This window comes from Blennius ocellaris (genome assembly GCF_963422515.1).
Source record: "Blennius ocellaris genome assembly, chromosome: 2".
NCBI lineage: Eukaryota > Metazoa > Chordata > Actinopteri > Blenniiformes > Blenniidae > Blennius > Blennius ocellaris.
In genome coordinates, this window is record NC_137651.1 from 27,358,611 (window position 1) to 27,377,759 (window position 19,149).

Consider the following 19,149-nt stretch of genomic DNA (forward strand, 5'->3'; position numbering starts at 1 on the left):
GCAGAAAGCGTGAGCTGCAGGAGGAGCTGGACTGAGCACAGAGGAGGAAGAGGAGAGGAAGAGGAGGAGGAGGAGGAGGAAGAGGAGAGGAGGAGGAGGAAGAGGAGGAGGAGGAGGAGGCTGCCTGCCTGCCTGGACCGGAGCGCGTCTCTTCAGTGTCCGGACGCAGCGCAGCGCAGCGCAGCCGCCGGTTGCGCGCCGCTCTGCCATGTCAGCCGCAGTCTGCAGACGGGATGGGAAGAGGAGAGGAAGCTGCGCGTGCACACGTCGCCCAGACACTTCCTGTGGAGCGCACTTAATTGTTACCTGAAGACAATTAGGGCGGCAGTTGCGTGGAGGAAGGAGGAGGAGGAGGAGGAGGAGGAGGAGGAGGAGGAGGAGTAGGAGTAGGAGTGCGCTTTGAGGAGCAGCCTTTGGATGGTGCGCCATGGAGATGAAGAGCAGAGTCCGAGCCATGCTGATGTTCATGTGGCTTTTCCAAGGTAGGCTAATTATTTCCGTCACTCAGCGGCTTGGGACTTTACTGCCATCAACAACTTCACGTCATATTTGTGACTCGCCGTGGACAAACTTAAACTCGAACCTGTGAGACAAATTCAACTTCACGTCAGCTTCACTACTTCACAAACCAAGCCAATTAAACACGACTTCACTATACGTGCACTCTTTACCCACTTTTTTTTATTTATTTATTTATCTTTTAATCCAAACGCATTACTTAGATTAATTCGTGAGGGATTTACAGGTAGTTATCAACTCCTGTTAGTGTCACGTGGATCTCTCGTGTTTCGCGTTTTAGGAGACTTCCGACGTCGTGTGCCTCCTTTCGTTTGGACTTCTCTGGATTTAAATGCAGTAACAAGCAGCTGACAGTTCATGAGAAATGGAATTTGTATTGCTGTGAATTCTTCTGTGGTTGCGTGTGTGTGTGTGTGTGCGTGTGTGTGTGCGTGTGTGTTTATATCCAGAGGTCCATTTTAAGCACATAGCAGAGTACTCTTCATCTTAAGAGGGCATAATGTCGTTGCATGCTTGAATGCTCTGAAATGAATTGCAAGGGAGGAGTTTTTGGTTTTTTTCCTTCCAAGTTTCTTTTAATGGTTATTGTCCCCTGCGAGGATGGAAATCACTGGAGGGAAAGTGTGTGCGTGTGTGTGTGTGTGTGTGTGTGTGTGTGTGTGTGTGTGTGTGTGTGTGTGTGTGTGTGTGTGTGTGTGTGTGTGTGTGTGTGTGTGTGTGTGTGTGTGTGTGCGTGCGTGTGCGCACGTATGCGCGTGCGTATGAATGGGCAGCAGGATGTCATTCAGAATACTTTTGGCCGAAAACATTGTGAAAAAAAAAAAAAAATCAGTGAGAAGGAAAAGCAATAATGACACATGTCCAAAAGATGGAACCGGTGTAATTACACTGGACAAACGATACAATGCAAGTTTATTAGAATGTATATTTTAGGTGCTTTTTTGAACCTCTGGGGTCTGAGAGGCTGCAGTCCTGCACCCACAACTACTGGCTTTCTCCTGCTGTTGTGCATGTGTTTCCAATTAATGCATTACAATTCAGTGTTTTCCCCCAAAGAGGCCCATGCAATCATTATTAATTAATACCGAAACTGGCTTTCTTTTGAGCTTGGCATTCTAAATCAATGGCACATGTGTTAAACATTTAATTTCCCCATTTTGGAAACGTATACATCCAGGCTCGTCTCCAAAAATCCCTTTAGGCTCCTCCGACTTGGCCAATCTTGTTCCTGTCAAAAGTGCCGCTGCTGCTGCTGTGTTTCCCCCAGATGTTGGCTCCCTCCCAGTGTGGAAATCAGCGATTGCTCCAGCGTCTGTCCCTTATGTCAGGATTTGTTTGTTTCAAATGGGAGCTTTGACGGAAGAGCTTCATTAGAAAAGACAAACGGGGGACGCGTCGGATGCATCTTGTTTTGAGTGGTGAAGTAACTTTGAAAACTTCACTGTCTTCTTTTACCGAATGCAGAGGACACCTGAAAATGTGCCTTTTTGGTTGTTGTTGTTGTTGGTTTGCTTTTGTCTTTTTTTAAAAAGGAGCCGCGGGGGTGAATCCGCCGTGGCGCGATGTTACGTGTGCCGTGCGTTGATTTGCGTAACCGCCAAACGCAGCCGAATGGATGAAGTCAGTGTGTCGGCTCAGTGACGAGCCTGTTCAGACTCGTGCTACTCTGATGCGTCTTCATTTGCGGGGGTGGGGGGGGGGGGGGGGCAGCGACTAAGCAGCCTGTCAAAAGCAAGCCCGGTCAATCACAAACCCATCTGCCTGATGTGACTTCAAATGAGCCGGAGACGACTCGGCCCGTATTGATGAAACACAGCGGCAGCTCGTCTGATTCAAGACCCGGAGCTAATCGGCTACTAAATGTTTAAATAACTCTTAATTTGTTGTCGCCTTGAGGATCTTTTCACGTCGGACATTTCCAGACGGACATTGAACAGCGTTTAACGGAAATAAATCAGAGCAGAGTGGCTTCCTTCAGCGTGTGGCGCTCATCACGGCCTCCCATCAGTTCGCTTGCGACCGGCCTGAGGGCAGTGACAAGGTGACTTGGCACGCGAAGCTCATTCCCCTCGTAAAAATGCCTTTCTCTTCGGCCAGGCTATTAGAATATTGCCATGTCCTCGGCTGATTGTGTTCACTGACAGCTGGTTTGTAATGAGACGGGAGCCACTTGGCTCTGGTGTAAGCTGATGTTTGCGAGCCAGCTCTATCCCCTTTCAGAGAATAACTCACAGAGCTTAGGGTAATTCTGATTATGTATCGCATGATTAACTAAACAAGAAATTAGTCGGTCGTGGTCCAGCGCTGGAACAAACCGCGTTCCCGGCAGGTTGGGACTGATCCGTCGGTGCAGAGCTCTGGCCGGCCTCGGTGGTGACCGGAGCTTCAGCCACACAGACACAGATCCGGGAGATTCTCTCCAGACGAAGTGGGAGCACTTCCAGACGGCAGACGGTGGAGGAGGGAAACTTTTTCTTTGTCTGATTCAGTCCATTCATTTCATTTCCACTCTTTCTTTTCAAGATTCAGCTGCTGAGATGAAGTTGAACTTACTTGTCTCGACGCAGCGTCTTTGATTATGGCGGCTTAAAGGGCTGAAATTGTTAAAGAAAAATGACTTGACAGGTTTGAATAGGTGTGTAATAAATCAAAAATAAAGATTTTATGGTTTTAAAATGATCAAAACACATGTCGTGAGTGAGTCCTACCTCTTTTAATGTCTGCATTTCGTCAGTATTACCGTGTTTTTAATGCTATCCACTTTAGAAATGTGTGAATCCAGTCTGATTGGACGTATTGAGGAAATGGTTGACGCCACCATAATCACCAGTGTGCTCTAAGCTCTGCTTTCTAGTTGTTGTTGGGTTTTTTTCCATTTTCCAAGATATCATCGGTCTTGAAATTACAGTTATGAGAAAGTATTTTTTTTTTAAAACCCATCCTGACAGATGCAGTATTTAAGCTTCCAATGCAAAGTGTAAGAAAACAATAGAAATAGACTGAATCAGATTACAAAATCAATAAATCAAACATAAAGAAATACGGCCTGAACGTATAGTTTAACAAACACAGGCTTACTGTGCAGAGACGTCGTGGCTCTTCTCGTCATACCAGATATAAAATGGCGATCAAAGGGGCACGATTGCGCCGTCGCCCACCTCAGGGAGGCCCCCGGGGTCGTTCCCAGTGTGAACGGCAGCGAACTCACCCAACAGGTTGCAGCACAAAGAAACAGACAATCGGCAGATTAACCAATTAGCCAGACAAGACAAACACGTCTTTCCAATGTGGCAGGAAGCCAGAACACACAAACAGGCTGCTGAAGGCCAAGGAGACGCCACACGGGAGGATCAACCGCTGCACCACTCTGCCAGACTCTTGGTTTAGTGTCATGACTCGTCATTTATCAGACAGGACCACGTGGCCTCGGCAGACCAAACAATACCAATCCTTTTTCATCCTTGGACCTCTTGTTGACGCAATACGAAGTTCTTCACTGGTTGTCCAACAAGTAGCAACATTGGAAATTGTTAGGCTAAACATTGATGAAAACTAGAGATTCCCTTCTTGTTGGAAGACTTGGATTCTTAATCGTCCCTCTACAGACACATCACATTCCTGGGACATATTCGGATTAGGAGTATTATACCTATGCAATATCCCTCAAAAGCTGTGGCTGCATGTGAACAGCTCTAACTTAGAAGTAGATAAAACCTCAATCCCCTTCACTGGAAAACTGGATAATGAGTGCATTAATATATAGGAAGGGAAAAAAATGGAGATTTGCCATCAGATTTCACTAAGACACATTAACCATAATGCGGGTAAAGTGGGTTCAGACTCTGAGGCAAGACTTTAAATAGATACGAGTATTCTTTAAATACTACCGTTGCTCTCAATGTGGATGGATTCTGACGTACTTTCTGTCATTCAGGTGTTTGTGGAGGTCCGCAGACCGTAACCACACGGGAAGTTAAAGATGAAGAGCTGCTCATTGGGTGCACTGTTTTCTGCTCGTTTCCCATCTTAATCTTCTCCTATCTGCATGATTTACTTTCTATTAGAAACATTTAATTAGTTTTGACTTGGAAAAATGAAATGTCCCTTTTTTTTTTTTTCTTCAACAGGGAAAGTCAATATCACAAATGTTCTTGATTGTCTTTCCCAGTTACGTCTGTCCAGTGTGCACATATTTATATTATTGTCCAGTTGTTGGGCTAATAAGTGATCGACTCTGTAACCTGCTGCATCAGTGAGTTGAAGGAAGAAGCTCTAACATCTCAGTTCTAGTGGTTTTTCACAGGCATTTTCACAGGCACTGTCGATGCAAACTGGCTGAGGTTTAAACAGGAGTTTAGCAACACGGTAACCGGACATCATGGGAACGCTCAGCTCCGCAGCACCACGGAACTTCTCAACTTCCATCATCGCAACTCAAGTGTCGTGACATTTACACGTAATCTATTACCAAAATGTGACTGCACAAGAGTAGCAGCTTCATCTGTACAGTGAAGCGTTGCGACTAAATTGCGCGTATTGTCACCGTTCACGGCACTGCACAACAACACAATGTCACTTGCTTTCAAAGGTAAAGTGTGTTATTCATGGACACGGTGGAGAGTCAACCTCCTGCCTGTATCGAAGCAGTGCAGCAGCAGCAGTCCGATGCTCGGGGCACTGGACCACCCAGTCCGTCGCGTAGACATGCAACTGTGGCCTATTAGGTCAGAAATTTTAAACGGGCCAACTTGTCTCCTGTTTTGTCCAGATATAATGACGCATTAGTCTTATTAATGGGCAGATGCAATAATATTTATGTGCTGTTTCATTCCATTATTGGGGAGTATTTTTACATTTTGAAAAGAAAAGTGACAAGCTTCACAATTAACCAGGCTTATTCGTCAGCGTCATGGTCACGTTGCCCTTTTCTAAGTATTCCTCTTGTCTTTTCTGTCTGGTTATTTAAAAGGTTAATTGGAGAAATGATGAAGGACCTTGTTTCAGTCTGAAATCCAGTACAATGCAAATAAAATCGACTCAAGGAATCGCACAAATCCTGTATATGATCTGCTGTTACCTGTTGTCACTGCATCTATTCAATACAGTCCCTGTTCAAGGAAAAAATAAATGAAGGTACAGTTCGCAACCTGACTTCCTACTGAAGTTTTCAGATGTCTTTTTTTAGTGCAAAACCTGAAGCTATTCAGTTCACAGGGAAACATGAAAAAGAAAGCCGGTGACATTTGAAAGCCTGGAAACGTTGAACATTTGGCATTTTATCTCTGTTTTTGATTCAAAATGACCTAAATCGACCATAAAAAAAAAGACTTCCTTCTGGTTATTTTTCTTTATCCTGATCAACTCATTGAATCTATATATTTATTTATTTTTTTACCAGAATCGCTTAAGAAGCAGCGCTCGAGTTTCCTCTCCTCCCGCGGCCTAATAAGCCGCAAACATATGTGAGCGTCTCGGCCATCGCTCTCCCTCGTCAGCTGCTGAGTAAAACACCCCGCAAGCCTTTTTTCTTTTTTCTTTTCTTCTCTGGCTCCAGCTGGTAAATTGCCACCAGTTCCATGCACGGTTACATTTGTTAGGTCGACACATACCTTAAGCGTGGGCGTCGGACTGTGCAGCCTAATGGACCAGAGTCCACTCCTGCCTGCCACTACTGACTCACAGACGAAGACCCCCGTTGAGGCCGCGAGGCTCTGATTGGAGGCCGAACGAGCCGAAGCCACCTAAAGGATACCGCTCATGTAAAACTGGGTCAAATTAATTGGCTCTCGCTCGGCACACAATGAAAGAGGACAGCGGTGAGCCGAGTTCTGATGTCTTCGATGCGGCCGTCGCCGCTCGTGGTGTCAAAAACGCGGCGCTCTCCGTGTGGACAGTCGCGGTCGTGGAGGCTGACAGGTGGTGATTGGAGCCTTGCGTGACGGCTCACTGAGCTAATGTAACTTTAAGGCAGGTAATCAAAACAGTGTGAACTCGCCGAGTTAAGGCTGATGGATGGGCGTGAACGTCGACCAGTGCGTATTTTTTTGCACTCTTGTCACATGCAGTGCACTTTCATCCTGCCGCAACAATAATGTAAGTTGGTCCTCGACACGCCACAAGCGTTCTACCCTCCTCGATTCGCTGCCGTGCACATTATATCATTACATTTCATTCGTGCACATTTTGGCTGATGCACATTAAACAAATAAGCCCCCCACACACACACACACACACACACACACACACACACACACACACACACACACACACACACACACACACACACACACACACACACACACACCCACACACACACACACATCAGACAAAAGTATGACACACAACGTTAACCATTATGCTCACAAAACTAATCAGTGTTTGCCTGCTGAATGACTCACTTTGATGTTTGGTACACTGACTACATTAGTGATTTGCTATCCGTGGCACTCTTTAACAGTCCAATAACAATCTTTGCCGTGCCGCTGTCAGGGGAATCATTCTGAACCCGTACAAATGTGAAGAAGAAGAAGAAGAAGAAGGAAAAGCAGCTCATGTCCATAATCGTGCGTCTCCACATTTCAAGATTTTAGCTCAAACTGTGTGTGATGACGTCTCGCTAACAATCGCAAAATTCACCAGGAATTTGAGCAGGGTAAAGACTTTGCTATCTGGAATCACAATGCGTCCCGCTTCAAATGGCGAAAAGCCTTTTCTTGCTTTCATCCGTCTCGGAGCCTCACGGTGCTGGAGCCGATGTGCTACAGCACTGATGCAGCCACAGTCTCACACGTATGACAGTTTAGTGGCACCAAGTGGCCTCAAATGTTTTTAGACCGTGGGAGGAAACTGGAGTAGTCAGAGAAAAAGCCTTATCACCGTGTCTCATTGCTGTCTGGAAAAACACACTTTTGAACTGGATTTCACTTTAAAAACTAATTTTGTCCTCCTGACCTGCTGTACAAAACTGTATAACCCCCCCCCCCCCCATTGTTGCCCACGCTTACCAGCAGCAGTGTGCAAATCCGTTCAATATGAATGAGGATGGAAGCCGCGATGCATGTAGTTTTTTAGGTTTTTGTGACAGAAACGGGTAACACTTCAAACCTGCGAACACTTTTTCAGACATCAGACCTCATGCAGACGCTAGACGTACCCAGCGGAGCAGCAAGCAGCTCGTGAAGAGGACCAACCACTTTCATGGGTCGGCACGTTGCCTCTTCTGAAATGTTTTCGTTGTTTTCGTTTCACTCTATCTCCCTTTTACAGTGACGAAGGCCCCGTTTACACCTTTCAAGTGACAACGCGTCGTTTTTGCCTTTTGATTTCAGAAATACTTCCCGTTTCGAGAACAATACACTATAGAAATCACCAATAGAGAGTCGTATGGTCAGATGATGAATTGGATGGCGTTCTGGGTGACTCTCAACAGCAAAACTACCAATATTGACCGTAAAACTATCATATGGACTTGCAGTCTTGCCAGTCTGGAGGCGGCCATTTTTGTTATTGTCCATCGACAACTATTCACGCCTGCAGGAGCAGCATTCCAGCCATCAACGAGCAGACGGGAGACGAGTGTTTTCAGGAATTGTCATTTTTCACGCGTTTACACCGCAGCAGAGCCTGAGCGTTGTCAAAAAGTTCCACCTTGGGAGCAGTTTTCAGAAAGTTGTGTTTTCAGTGGCTCCGTGTCAATGTTTTTTTACTTGAAATCTTTTGCAATGTAAACAAACCCTCACGCTCCCCCCAGTGTTTTTAAATCTATGCTGCCATTTCTACAGTACAAGCCTTTAATTCTATAGTTAATATTTATTATAACTATTTTATAGTTTTACCAAGTCTCATTGAGGTTTAATGAACCCCTGAACTCCGGTTCAGGTCACTGGTGCATCTCTGAAAGTTTCATTACATGCTGCACTGTGCACCATGAACGTCATTATCTCGGCTACGACATCAAGTCTGACGTACACAAACTGCACGATGTCAACCCGCACCGGCTCTGATGGGACCGCTGTTATTACGTACGTCAGCATGCAGGAACGACAAGAGATAAATAATGAAGCCAACCAAGAGACGTACCTTTGTTCTCAGTGTCACGAAATGAACAAAGAATGGAGGAGAAGACAGAGAATGACATCTAGGATTTAAATTTATAGCCTGCCAACTGTTATTTATTCGAAGTGATGATGAGTTGTGAGATGTGAATTACTCACATAAGTACTAAAGTGGTGTAAAGGACAATCTACTTTGCGTGTTTTTCTGTCTTTTAAATGTCACACATAATCCAGAAATGTCGTTCCATTTTACCTGAAATGCTGCTTCTTAATAATGTCCCTCGACATTTTAAGGCCCTTTTTACACAACAACGTTTCAAGTCAAAACACATCGTATTTGCGTTTTCGTTTCAGAAAAGTTTCACGTTTGTACGTCAACGTAATGAAAACGATATACGTTTACACAGAGACACTGAAAACGGCGTAGTTAGTGTGCTGGGCCACGAGTTGGCGCTGTTGTTTGTTGTTGGAATGAAACCACACCAACGCGCAGAGAACCATATGCTTTAAACATTAAAAAAAATGGGGGCAGACGGACATTCTAGTGGACAGACGACCAAGTTGGTTTGTTATTACAGCGACTGTCAACGATAAAACTACCAAGACCCAGGAGAATATGTACTGGGAGTCATGACGCTCTGGAGGCCGCCATGTTTGTTATTGTCCTTCTCCTGAGCATGTGCAGAAGAACTTTTTGCTCATTAGTAGTGGCAGAGTTTCCATCGTCTCCACGAGTCGATCTTTTCCCCTCTTTATACTGAGCTGGAGCGTTTTCGAAAAGTTTCACTTTTAGAGCCATTTTCAAAAAGTTGCCTTTTCAGTGCAGCAAAAGTTTTGCGCTTTCACTTGAGAACGGGCCTAAAGAAACTTATTTTTTTGACCTTTTAAATATTGGAAACGGATACAAACATTTGTAATCTTAACTGTATATAAAACTAATTTGAGTTGAATTTGTGCACATATATAATCGACTTTTTATTCAGTGTTATTTTACAGTGCAACAACAATTGTTCCTTATTTCACTCTCACAGTTGATAAACTGAAGAATGGATGTTTTCTTACTTTATGTGTCATCATACTGTACTGTATGTCCCAGGCTGGTTCTGGGAACCATTAGCCTGCATGTTTATGGCGTCTCTTTGTCCCGACACACCTCATTCAAAAGAGTGTTTGTTATCTGGCACTTGAGGATGTGTGGTATGTCTGACGGAGCAGGGAGCCTCTAAAAGATGCAGCTCGGGGCCTCCGGTGATAAATACTGCTCCAGAGGAGCACTCACAATGCCTTTATTTTGGATTAATTGGTGAAACGGTGACGACTTTCTTGTGTAAAATCACGTTAAAAATGAAAAATTATTACATTTCTAATAGAAATAAGGCTCAATACTGGTTCGATTAGTCTGTTCGTCACAATATTTTCACAGCCTAGCAGTTAGATCGCTGGGAGAAAGATTTCAATATGTATGATGTTTGAAATGTCTGAATCCTTATAATGGCTCAAGATATTAGATTCCTCTCGCATGAATCATTCGTAAAGCAGAGGTAGCTTAGCCTCAAACCCTTCAAAGACTCTTCATAATTCATCTCACTCCCACTGCTTGTTTTTTTCTTTTCACAATGACTGACATGCTTTATCTATTTATCTGCCTTAAAAAGACTTCGCTGTACACACATTGCGTATTTACTTGATTTAAATCTACCCCGCAGTTCCCCTGCAGGTTACGACCTGCGGGTGCTTCCACAGTTTGTACTTGAGGGCATTTGATGCATTCAAGTCTCCGGAGTGACGTGTCTGATAAGCGTGAACGCTCGGTAAACTTATCCACTCACAGCGAGAGGTTTCCAAGCCCCGAGTCTGTGCGAGAACGAGGTGAACTGAAGTCGAGATCATGTGTTCTCATCGCCGCTGCCAGAAATGATGACATTTCCTGCTGCTGACGCTATTAAAGCACATCCAGTCAGGGAAAGTGCTCCACTGCTGTCTGTTTGGAAATCTGCATTTGCAGGCGGATATTGACACTGATTCGCTTCATTTGATCTCACACCGTTTCCATGACAGTAGAGGGACAAAGACGTACAGCAAAAATTCCAACAGCCCACAATTATAACACCGGTTATCTCTTTACAATTGCACCTTAGATTTAAGCCAATCTATTTTGGACCAAGTGAATATTTTTGTCTTCAAATTTGTCGGAATCAGGAAAACAAATAGAAGGTTAATAAGATTTCTGTGATTCATTCATGCCCTGCACATTTGGCCAATCAGAAGGCACTGGACTTCAGATCGTGATGGGTGATTGCGTTGCACCCATTCTTATTCTATCAATCCTCTCTTCTATCCTACCTGGTCAGAGCAAATAAAGTCAACCGACTGCTTAGTGGGAATTGCATGTGTGTGTGTGTGTGTGTGAGACCAAGAAGATACAAAACCAGGTTCATGTAGTTTTGACATAATCCTTAAAAGCTGAATCCGGATCACCTCCAAAATGTCATTAAATCTTCCATGGCCTAATATCTGTGGTGAAACTTTCGACAAAATCCGTTTTGTCGTTTTGACGTAATCTTGCTAACAGACGTAAATATATGCTGGTAATTTTATTACGTCCTTGGCGAACGTAATGAGAAGCAAACATAGGTCCAAGAAGAGAAAGAGCACTGTTAACAAAATACGAATGTGTCGACATCATCTACTTGGTGGAGGATGAGGAGGAGGATGAGGAGGAGGAGGATGAGGAGGAGGAGGATGAGGATGAGGATGAGGAGGAGGAGGATGAGGATGAGGAGGAGGAGGAGGCCGGTGCAGCGACTCTTTTTCAGCAGGAGTTGATCCGGGTTCAGACACAGTGCATCTCATGTTGGCGAGTCTGGAGGCAGAAAAGAAGGAAACTGCGCATCGTCATAATGTTCTGGCTCTTTATCGTTTAAACATCTTTGACTTGCGACCGCTGCAGCAGAGTTCGCTTTATTAAAGTGTTGGCTTTGGAGTGTGTGTCTTCTGTTTACAAGCGATTAAATGTCAGGTGGAAGATGGTTTTTGTTGGCTCTCGGGCGCAAAACGTCAGCGTCGTGCGAATCCCGCCTGGGAGAGGAAAATGAGCAGCGGCGGTGTAATCGCGCCTCGACGTCAAAGTCAAAACACCGTGTGTGGTGGAAGTTAAAGAAGCCTCTGCTGTGTTTCATCTTCATGCGACTAATGATGTGGTCACTGGCGTGGCCAGTCTAGTTCATCCATCTGGGAGATCAGACAATTAGCGCACCTTCCAGTCTTTCCACTTTCCCAATTAGATCGTCGCCTTTTTCAGAAAACGAAGAAGTCGCCGAACGATGTGCGTTTGTAGCGTAGCTGCCGGTCTCCCTGCCGACCATAAGCCATAAATGATGCATCCGGCAGGAGTGTGTCATTGACACCCCCTGGGCGTAGGCGAGGTTCAGGATGATTCAGGCCAGGTGCACTCTGGGAAAATGGCACACAGTAATGAGGTACATTTCCTCTTCAAGCCAGACCTTTGCTCCGGGTTGAAACCAATATGTGAACTCGAAAAGTCCTGGCTGACGCGCGCACACGCCCACGCGCACCGGAAGGCCACTAACTAGCATGTGCAGTGACATTTAATTCCGGGACGATTCATTCATGTTGATGTTTGAGACCCTGAAAGCCATTAACACTGCTGTTCATGACTCAAGTAAAGTAGAAGTGAACTTGTGAAATTAATTTCCAGACAGTTTCTGTTATATATTATAAATACTCAGCATAAAAAAAAAGATAATTTGCAGTCAGTTCCCCCCCTCCTCCCCGTTGAAACCCTGTTTCGTCAGCATTTTTGAAATGTTTGCTTTTATCCAAAGCGGAAGATTGATTTTTCAGGGCAAAAGGCATAAAAAAAACTGCAGTTCTCCAAAGTAAGAAAAAAAAAACAACCTAAAAAACACCTTTATTCCTTTGACTTTGTAGTGCAGGTAGGAAATGGGCCGTCTGGTGGAAGGAGATGAATTTTTGCACTAAGAAGCGAGGAGATTATAGACCCGCTTGGCGGTTCTATTAAAGCAATAGGAGATGGGATTTTTCTGCACGGCGCGGTTGGATGGGTCGCTGTATCGGTGATTGGTTAGTTTGAAAATGGCCGGTGATAGGTCCGGCGAACCTAGTGCTTTTCTCTCGCTGTAAAAAAAAACAAACAAAAAACCCCGGAGAAGTGGTGTATCGTAAAAAGAAGCGGCGTGGCATTTGTCGTGTGCGGAGGTGAGAGATTAGTATTCATTGAGCAGCGAGAGGCAGCCGCGCTCCTTTCTCCTGTTGTTCGGCCCCTCGACAGATGGAGGGGAGGGTTGTTGCGGCCAGATTAATGCCGTCATCTGGTTTGAGGTGTAACCTGGCCTTACAGGCCCCGGGTGTTGTTATGCCGGGCTAAAGAAGGTCTTTCAGGTCAATCCTGCAGTGGCGAGGCGACTCGACCGCACAGGCTGCAGGTATTCTTCCACACAGATTAAAACTGATCCACACCGTGGGTCCCTGTAACGCTACACCAGCTCATGTTCATGCACTTTGGCCGGAAAGAGATGCTTTTCCTTCACACTACAACCGTCTTCGGTGCTACTAAACTGTGAATGTGTCGAGTCAATAGTCACTTTTTAGCACCGCCATTAAAGGCTGGCCTTTCCAGTACAATACCGAAACACCGAACGGATTGCGGTGAACACGGTTCGCCGTAAGCCGAATGCCCCCGAGTGACTTTTCTCCCGCAAAATCAACACTTTGCAAATACAGAATGGATTGGCAGGGGTCACAAACTTAGTTTTCATGATGTTGAATTACATATAGTTTTAGCGTTAAGGTTTGCATTGAGAGCAGCCCTGGATTACATTCGGCATTTTTGTTGCATTTAAAAAAAAGCTGTGACTGGAGCATTTCCCTGTATCCTCATTGATTCATACACTGTCTTGTGGTTGATCAGTGTTCTGGTTATACTGTATGCAGATGCACTCACGCATGCACTGAAAAAAGCAAAATGTGTGTGTGTATATATATATATATACACACACATACATATACATAGACATATATATATATATGTGTGTGTGTGTGTGTGTGTGTGTGTGTGTGTGTGTGTGTGTGTGTGTGTGTGTGTGTGTGTGTGTGTGTGTGTGTGTGTGTATATGTATATGTATGTATTCTGTGGGTCAGGTAGTACAGTGTGCTGTCCTTCGCCCTTGTTGTTTGGTGGCTCCCAATGCTATGCAAGCACCTCACCCGGCAGCCGTCGCCATTAATTAATTATGTAAAACACATAGCGACTGCAGAAATATATGAAATGAGCTGTAGAAGTAAAGTCCATCCATCTTCTATATCTCTTATATATATATATATATATATATATCATTCAATGCTAGTTTGATATATTTTCAGCATGTTGAGAGGCAAAATCACCTCCCGGCACTGATTGCCGAACAAATTCATTTTAGACGCCCAGACTTTTTGGATGGACACCCAAAACACCTAAAACCGTGTCGAATTCACATAAAGTTGACCACTTACTTGCTCCAGAATGCATTCAAACTGGTATTTAGTGAACGTGCTGCAAATATGAATTACTCTCCTAATGAATTAATCTGTAGATTCTTTGATTAATCGTGTTTTTTGTTACCATTTTTGGTTGGACTTTATTTAACGACGTAAGTTATGAAGAACATATTTTCATGAAGAAAAAGAGAAACAAGAAAGTTGTGCATTTTACAACATTTTCGTTGACTAATTTAATACATATAACCTGCCGTCTCAAGCTCGTCTCAGGCTGTGGTGTGATGTGTTTCTTGGAGCCGTCGGCAGCCGCCATGTTTCCTGAAGACATTGCTGTGACTCACGTGACGCAAAACAAGGCCAACTATTGGCCATTGGCTGCTTCTCCTGCAGTGCTGGTGGATTACAGCCACAAGTGGCTCATTACTGCCACACGGTGGTCGCTGCCAGAACCGATTGGTTAAAAATGTAACCATTATTAAACCATCGCAAAGCCTCACAAGTTGCTTGTTTTTTTTTTTTAATTAGCTGAAGTGGCAACAGGTTTGGAAAGAATATTAAGAGTGAGAAAATACGGATAAGTGATTCTTCTGAGCTCTTTAATCCGTCATTGTTAGCTGCTTAAAGCGACGTCCTCTCTTTCACCCATTTTACTGCTTTTTGAACGACAGAAGGTGTTTATCTGCAGACTCCAACTGTCTGATGCGACACCCTTTAAATCCGTGCTGAGAGGATCCGCGGGGTCAATTGGTTTTGCAGGAACCACCAGACCATCAGAAAACAACCACAAAGACCCTCTGTGCAGATCTGTCCTTTTGATTAATTAACTGACAGTTTATACAGGCGAGTGTGTTATTGACACAGTCCACATAGTTTCCGATTGTGGAGATGCAGTGAAACCTCTGATGTAGGGACGCTCTAAAATCCGAGGGCACGTGTCCCCTGAAGGTGTCCTCTCTTTAGAGGGACGGGTCACGAGGACAAATCGTAGGGCCAGTTGATATTGAACGAACCAACAATCAAATATGCTACGGTTATTAAAAAGCACATAACCGAAACAATACAAAGATGCGTACAATATAAATACATATATACACATTAAATAAGATTTAATTTACTTCAGGGACCACATACAGTCCAGTTTCATCCTGAGTGGAACCGTAAAATATTGCTATAATAACCTTTAAATTTTACACTTCAAAGTTTTTCTTTATTGTGGTCACAGTGTATGTGATGAAATTTTCTATATATTTTAAAAACCTCCTTGCTTTGTTTGACCAGATTGGAGCCTCTTGGTGGGTTTTGGCCCACGGGCCTTATGTTCTCCGCTCTGAAGGGAACGAGAAAGTTTCGTGTGTGCAGAGTACGATGACGTCAAAATCGTCATCCACCCTGTGTGCTAGGCTCCGCCCCTCTGTGGTGGAACGCGCTATCTGTGCTCAATGTCAAAATAAGTCATGTTTTCGTGAAATAATAACTTGATAGTACTTCAGAAATGACTGAGGGAGGATGTGGACTGATCATTTGCTTTTGATGGGAAAATAACCAGCAACATACGCAAATACGCACTTTCGACTGCTAATAAAAGGTTATTCATATCCCAGTGCAAGCTGAGGATTGACTAGTCATGAATTCATACTTTCTGAATAAATCTGGATTTAAGAGTTGCATTTATTACATTTACTTGAACACAGTAGCATTCGGTCACATTGTTAGTGAATTGGTATATTGGCTGCAGGATATTCAATATGAAGACGGTTTAATTAGCGATCGTCATCACTTTAATAGAACATGATTTTTTTTTTTTTAGCTTCTCAGCTCAAGTCAATTTTACACTTTAAATCTGCACAAATTTTTTTATTTTTTATTATGTGCTGTAGTATCTGCTCCCAAATATGCATTCAGTGTTGCAAACAACGTCTCTTTTTACATCCGTGTTTCTAGTGCCTCCTTTTTTATGTTCCACATTGCACATATTGATTCTGCCAATAGTGCAAATTCTCCCACCGCAGGACGAAGGAACTGGATGTGTATGTGCACATTACAGCAGATCGCAGCTCATACCCACACACACTGCTGGGCTTCTGTCTCTACCAGCGGGAGATTCGTGGAGGCAGAGCCTGCGTGTCTTTGTTTTTGCTTCTTTGGCGCTGTAATCTCAGCAGCGGCCTCAGTCGCTGTCTCGCTAACAAAAAGTGACGCGGACTGTGTAATTAACAAGTGGAATTCAGCGGCGCAACCTGTTAGCTGATGTTTTCGACGACATAAAGAACCCTCAGCTCCGCTTGATTTGGATTAGTGTCATTCAGAATGGCAGGAAATTATTCAACAGTGATTGGTTTGTAGCAGTTAGATGAAGCTTGGATGTTTTGTGCATGTTCTGTGATAAAATATTACCTTTTGTGTCACAAATATATTGAAGGTTTTCTGTGCTTCACTTGCCCCTTACACTGTTTGTCACAGCAAATCCTTTGTGAAACTGGCTTTGTTGTTTCCATAAATCCCCTCCGCTTGGCTTTCCAGCCCTCAAGTGTTTACTGCAGCTGGAACATCAATTTAGTTTGTGGATCAAGTTTTCACTGTGTTTGGTCCCTCTGGTGGTGGAGAGGCCATTGCCATTAGAATTAATACCTTGAGGTGGTGACGCTCAAAATAGAAACAACCTACCAAGCAGAATGCAGGGCCCAACAGTAGATTATAATCTGAGCGATCTGTCAAACCCGGGAATAATTGGCTCCTCGGGATGACTGAGAATTGAAGTCGGCCTCAGTAATGACCTTACCATCACTTGAAGTGACACTCTGTACGGTAAGCCTCTCTAGGTGTCGTTCGTACTCCCGCAAGGCTTGATAAGAAGAATTTTTCCATCAGGAATGACTATCTCGCCAGACGAAGCTCATATTCCGAAACATTATCTTTCACTCTGCAACCAACAGATTACAGAAGCTCCTGCATGCTAATTTACCTTTTTTCAAAGCGCAATTGTGCACCTCGTTTGCCGTTGACGTCAAAGAAGAAGCGAGCAGATGATTACAAAATGCAAATCCTTCATTTAGCTACGGATGGGGAGTAAAATAAGTGAAATTAGGCCGGACTTTCCCTTCTCTCCGGGTCACGTTGGTGCGTTTTGGTCAAGACTCGGGCTGTTTGAACAGGACGAGATCCTCCTGAGTAGGTGGAGCGTTGTAATTGAACCATTTTTTTAAAATGTCAAAGCAGCCCAGTGCAACGGCGGTATTAATTTCTGAGTCAGTTGTTCAGTTGATGTTGATTATTCTGTGGGCCGTCTGGGGACACGAAGCATTTCAGCCAATTTGCGACTGATCGGCACAACGTGTGCGCAGCTTCCTGAAGGACAAATCACACGTGACAAACTCTTATGAAGCCTGATCTCATTTGACAGGTCAACACACAGTTTGTGGATTTAATTTAGCCGGTGATACAAATAATAACAATAATAATAATAATACTCTGGACTGGAATGTGTTGAATGGCTGTCTTGTGAACACGTCTTTTACAAAACTTGATCAACCAGGTGTGCACATTGGTTTCAGTAAAAACCTTTGTTGCATAATTACTGCACACATTTTACATTTGTGTTTTAAACAGCATTTGACTTGAAATGACTATTTTATCTTGTTCTTTCAGTTTAAGATTACTTTCTGTAACACCTGGTCATAACAAAAGAAACACCTCACCATGTAATCAAATAAATTCCACGCGCAAAGAAGCAGGGAAAATAAGTTCATGGGAAAAAAGAGAGAGACCCAGGTTAAATCTGGGCTTTGAGACCAGCCTAAAGATGAAGTCTTATTGCAGCTCCAGGCACATTCTGTTGCATCGCAGGTGTAGTGTGAAAGCAAATAGATCCAGACTGTTCAAAAAGTGACCTATGGCTAAGCCCCGCCCCCCTCTTAGTTGCCGTAGCTAGGTTGGACAGGCCTAGTTGGCAGCTGTCAGTGTAGAAACACTCACATCACTGTTGTTTGACCATTTTTGAACTTAAATGACTTAAAAAGCCCCAAAAAACTAAAGTGTCACCAGTTCTACTGGTTCTCTGCAGAGTTTTATGCTGAAAATCCTATTGACTCGTTTGCGTTTGTGGGCGGGGCTTAGCCAAAGGTCAGTTGCTTATTCCACAAAAAGTGTCCTGAACCCTGATGAGTTTTGCATCATGCAGCCGAGCTTCATTGTGAAAATACTCATTCTGCATTGAAGTAAAAACTAAACCAGCGTCTAAACCGCTCCATGCAACTGTCAACGTCACTGCTGGAGCTAAATTCAACCGGTAAACACACAATGACACTCACCACCAACATACGTCTTCCTCTATTGCTGTCTCCAATCTGTAGCCGTGTCAACGTGACAATCCCCATGTTGTCCTGCTGTGTAGTCATGGAAACAATGACATTTTAATCCACACTTTAACAACACCCGACTACGAGACTGTGCTTGGATCAATAAAAGTGAGTGAAGGCAGCTAATTCCGCCGTTTTGGTGCTAGAAGTCCACACATTTTAAAGGCGTGTTCACAATCTCACTGTGTTGGTTAAGTTGATATTGCCAATTAGTGGAAATGTGAAGGATTCTGTCCAAACAAGGTCGACTTGCTCTCGTTCAAGTAGAATCTCTCTGCAGCGTTGAAGAAAGACCTGCAAGAGGAGCGAACACACGAAGTGCCCTGTTATTTACAAAATCTGTGATATTTCTCGATTTACACATAAACTCAGCTGCGAGTCCCCATTGTCATCATTGTTCTTGTGCTTTACTTGTTTTATATTCTGACGCCACATCGGTCCAAACAAATCAACTGTTTCGCTGAAAGAACAGGAAACAACTCCCAGCATTCGTCACGTCATGTTTTTTTTTTTTTCCAGGACTCTGATTGGCTATCATGGCTTTATGCTTCTTGTTACACTGCCCCCTACAGGCTTGGCATGGTCATAGTTACTCTGAACCAGGTGTATATGCGGATTCGTGTAAGTGAAGCTTTATTATTGTCAGCATAGAGAGAGAAATGCCAGTTTTTGTAAAAACCCTGATATGTGTAAACACGACCGTA

General features: G+C 43.9%; 1 protein-coding gene across 1 annotated transcript in view; it reads left to right on the forward strand.

The window, feature by feature from the left end:
• Window positions 1-427: 427 nt before the first annotated feature.
• Window positions 428-19,149, forward strand: part of esamb (endothelial cell adhesion molecule b) — a gene marked incomplete at both ends in the record, with an annotated part of 59,665 nt that continues 40,943 nt past the window's right edge. Inside the window, one exon of the mRNA XM_080511683.1 lies at window positions 428-482. Coding sequence (XP_080367809.1) covers window positions 428-482 — 55 coding nt within the window. The remainder of the gene's footprint in view (window positions 483-19,149) is intronic.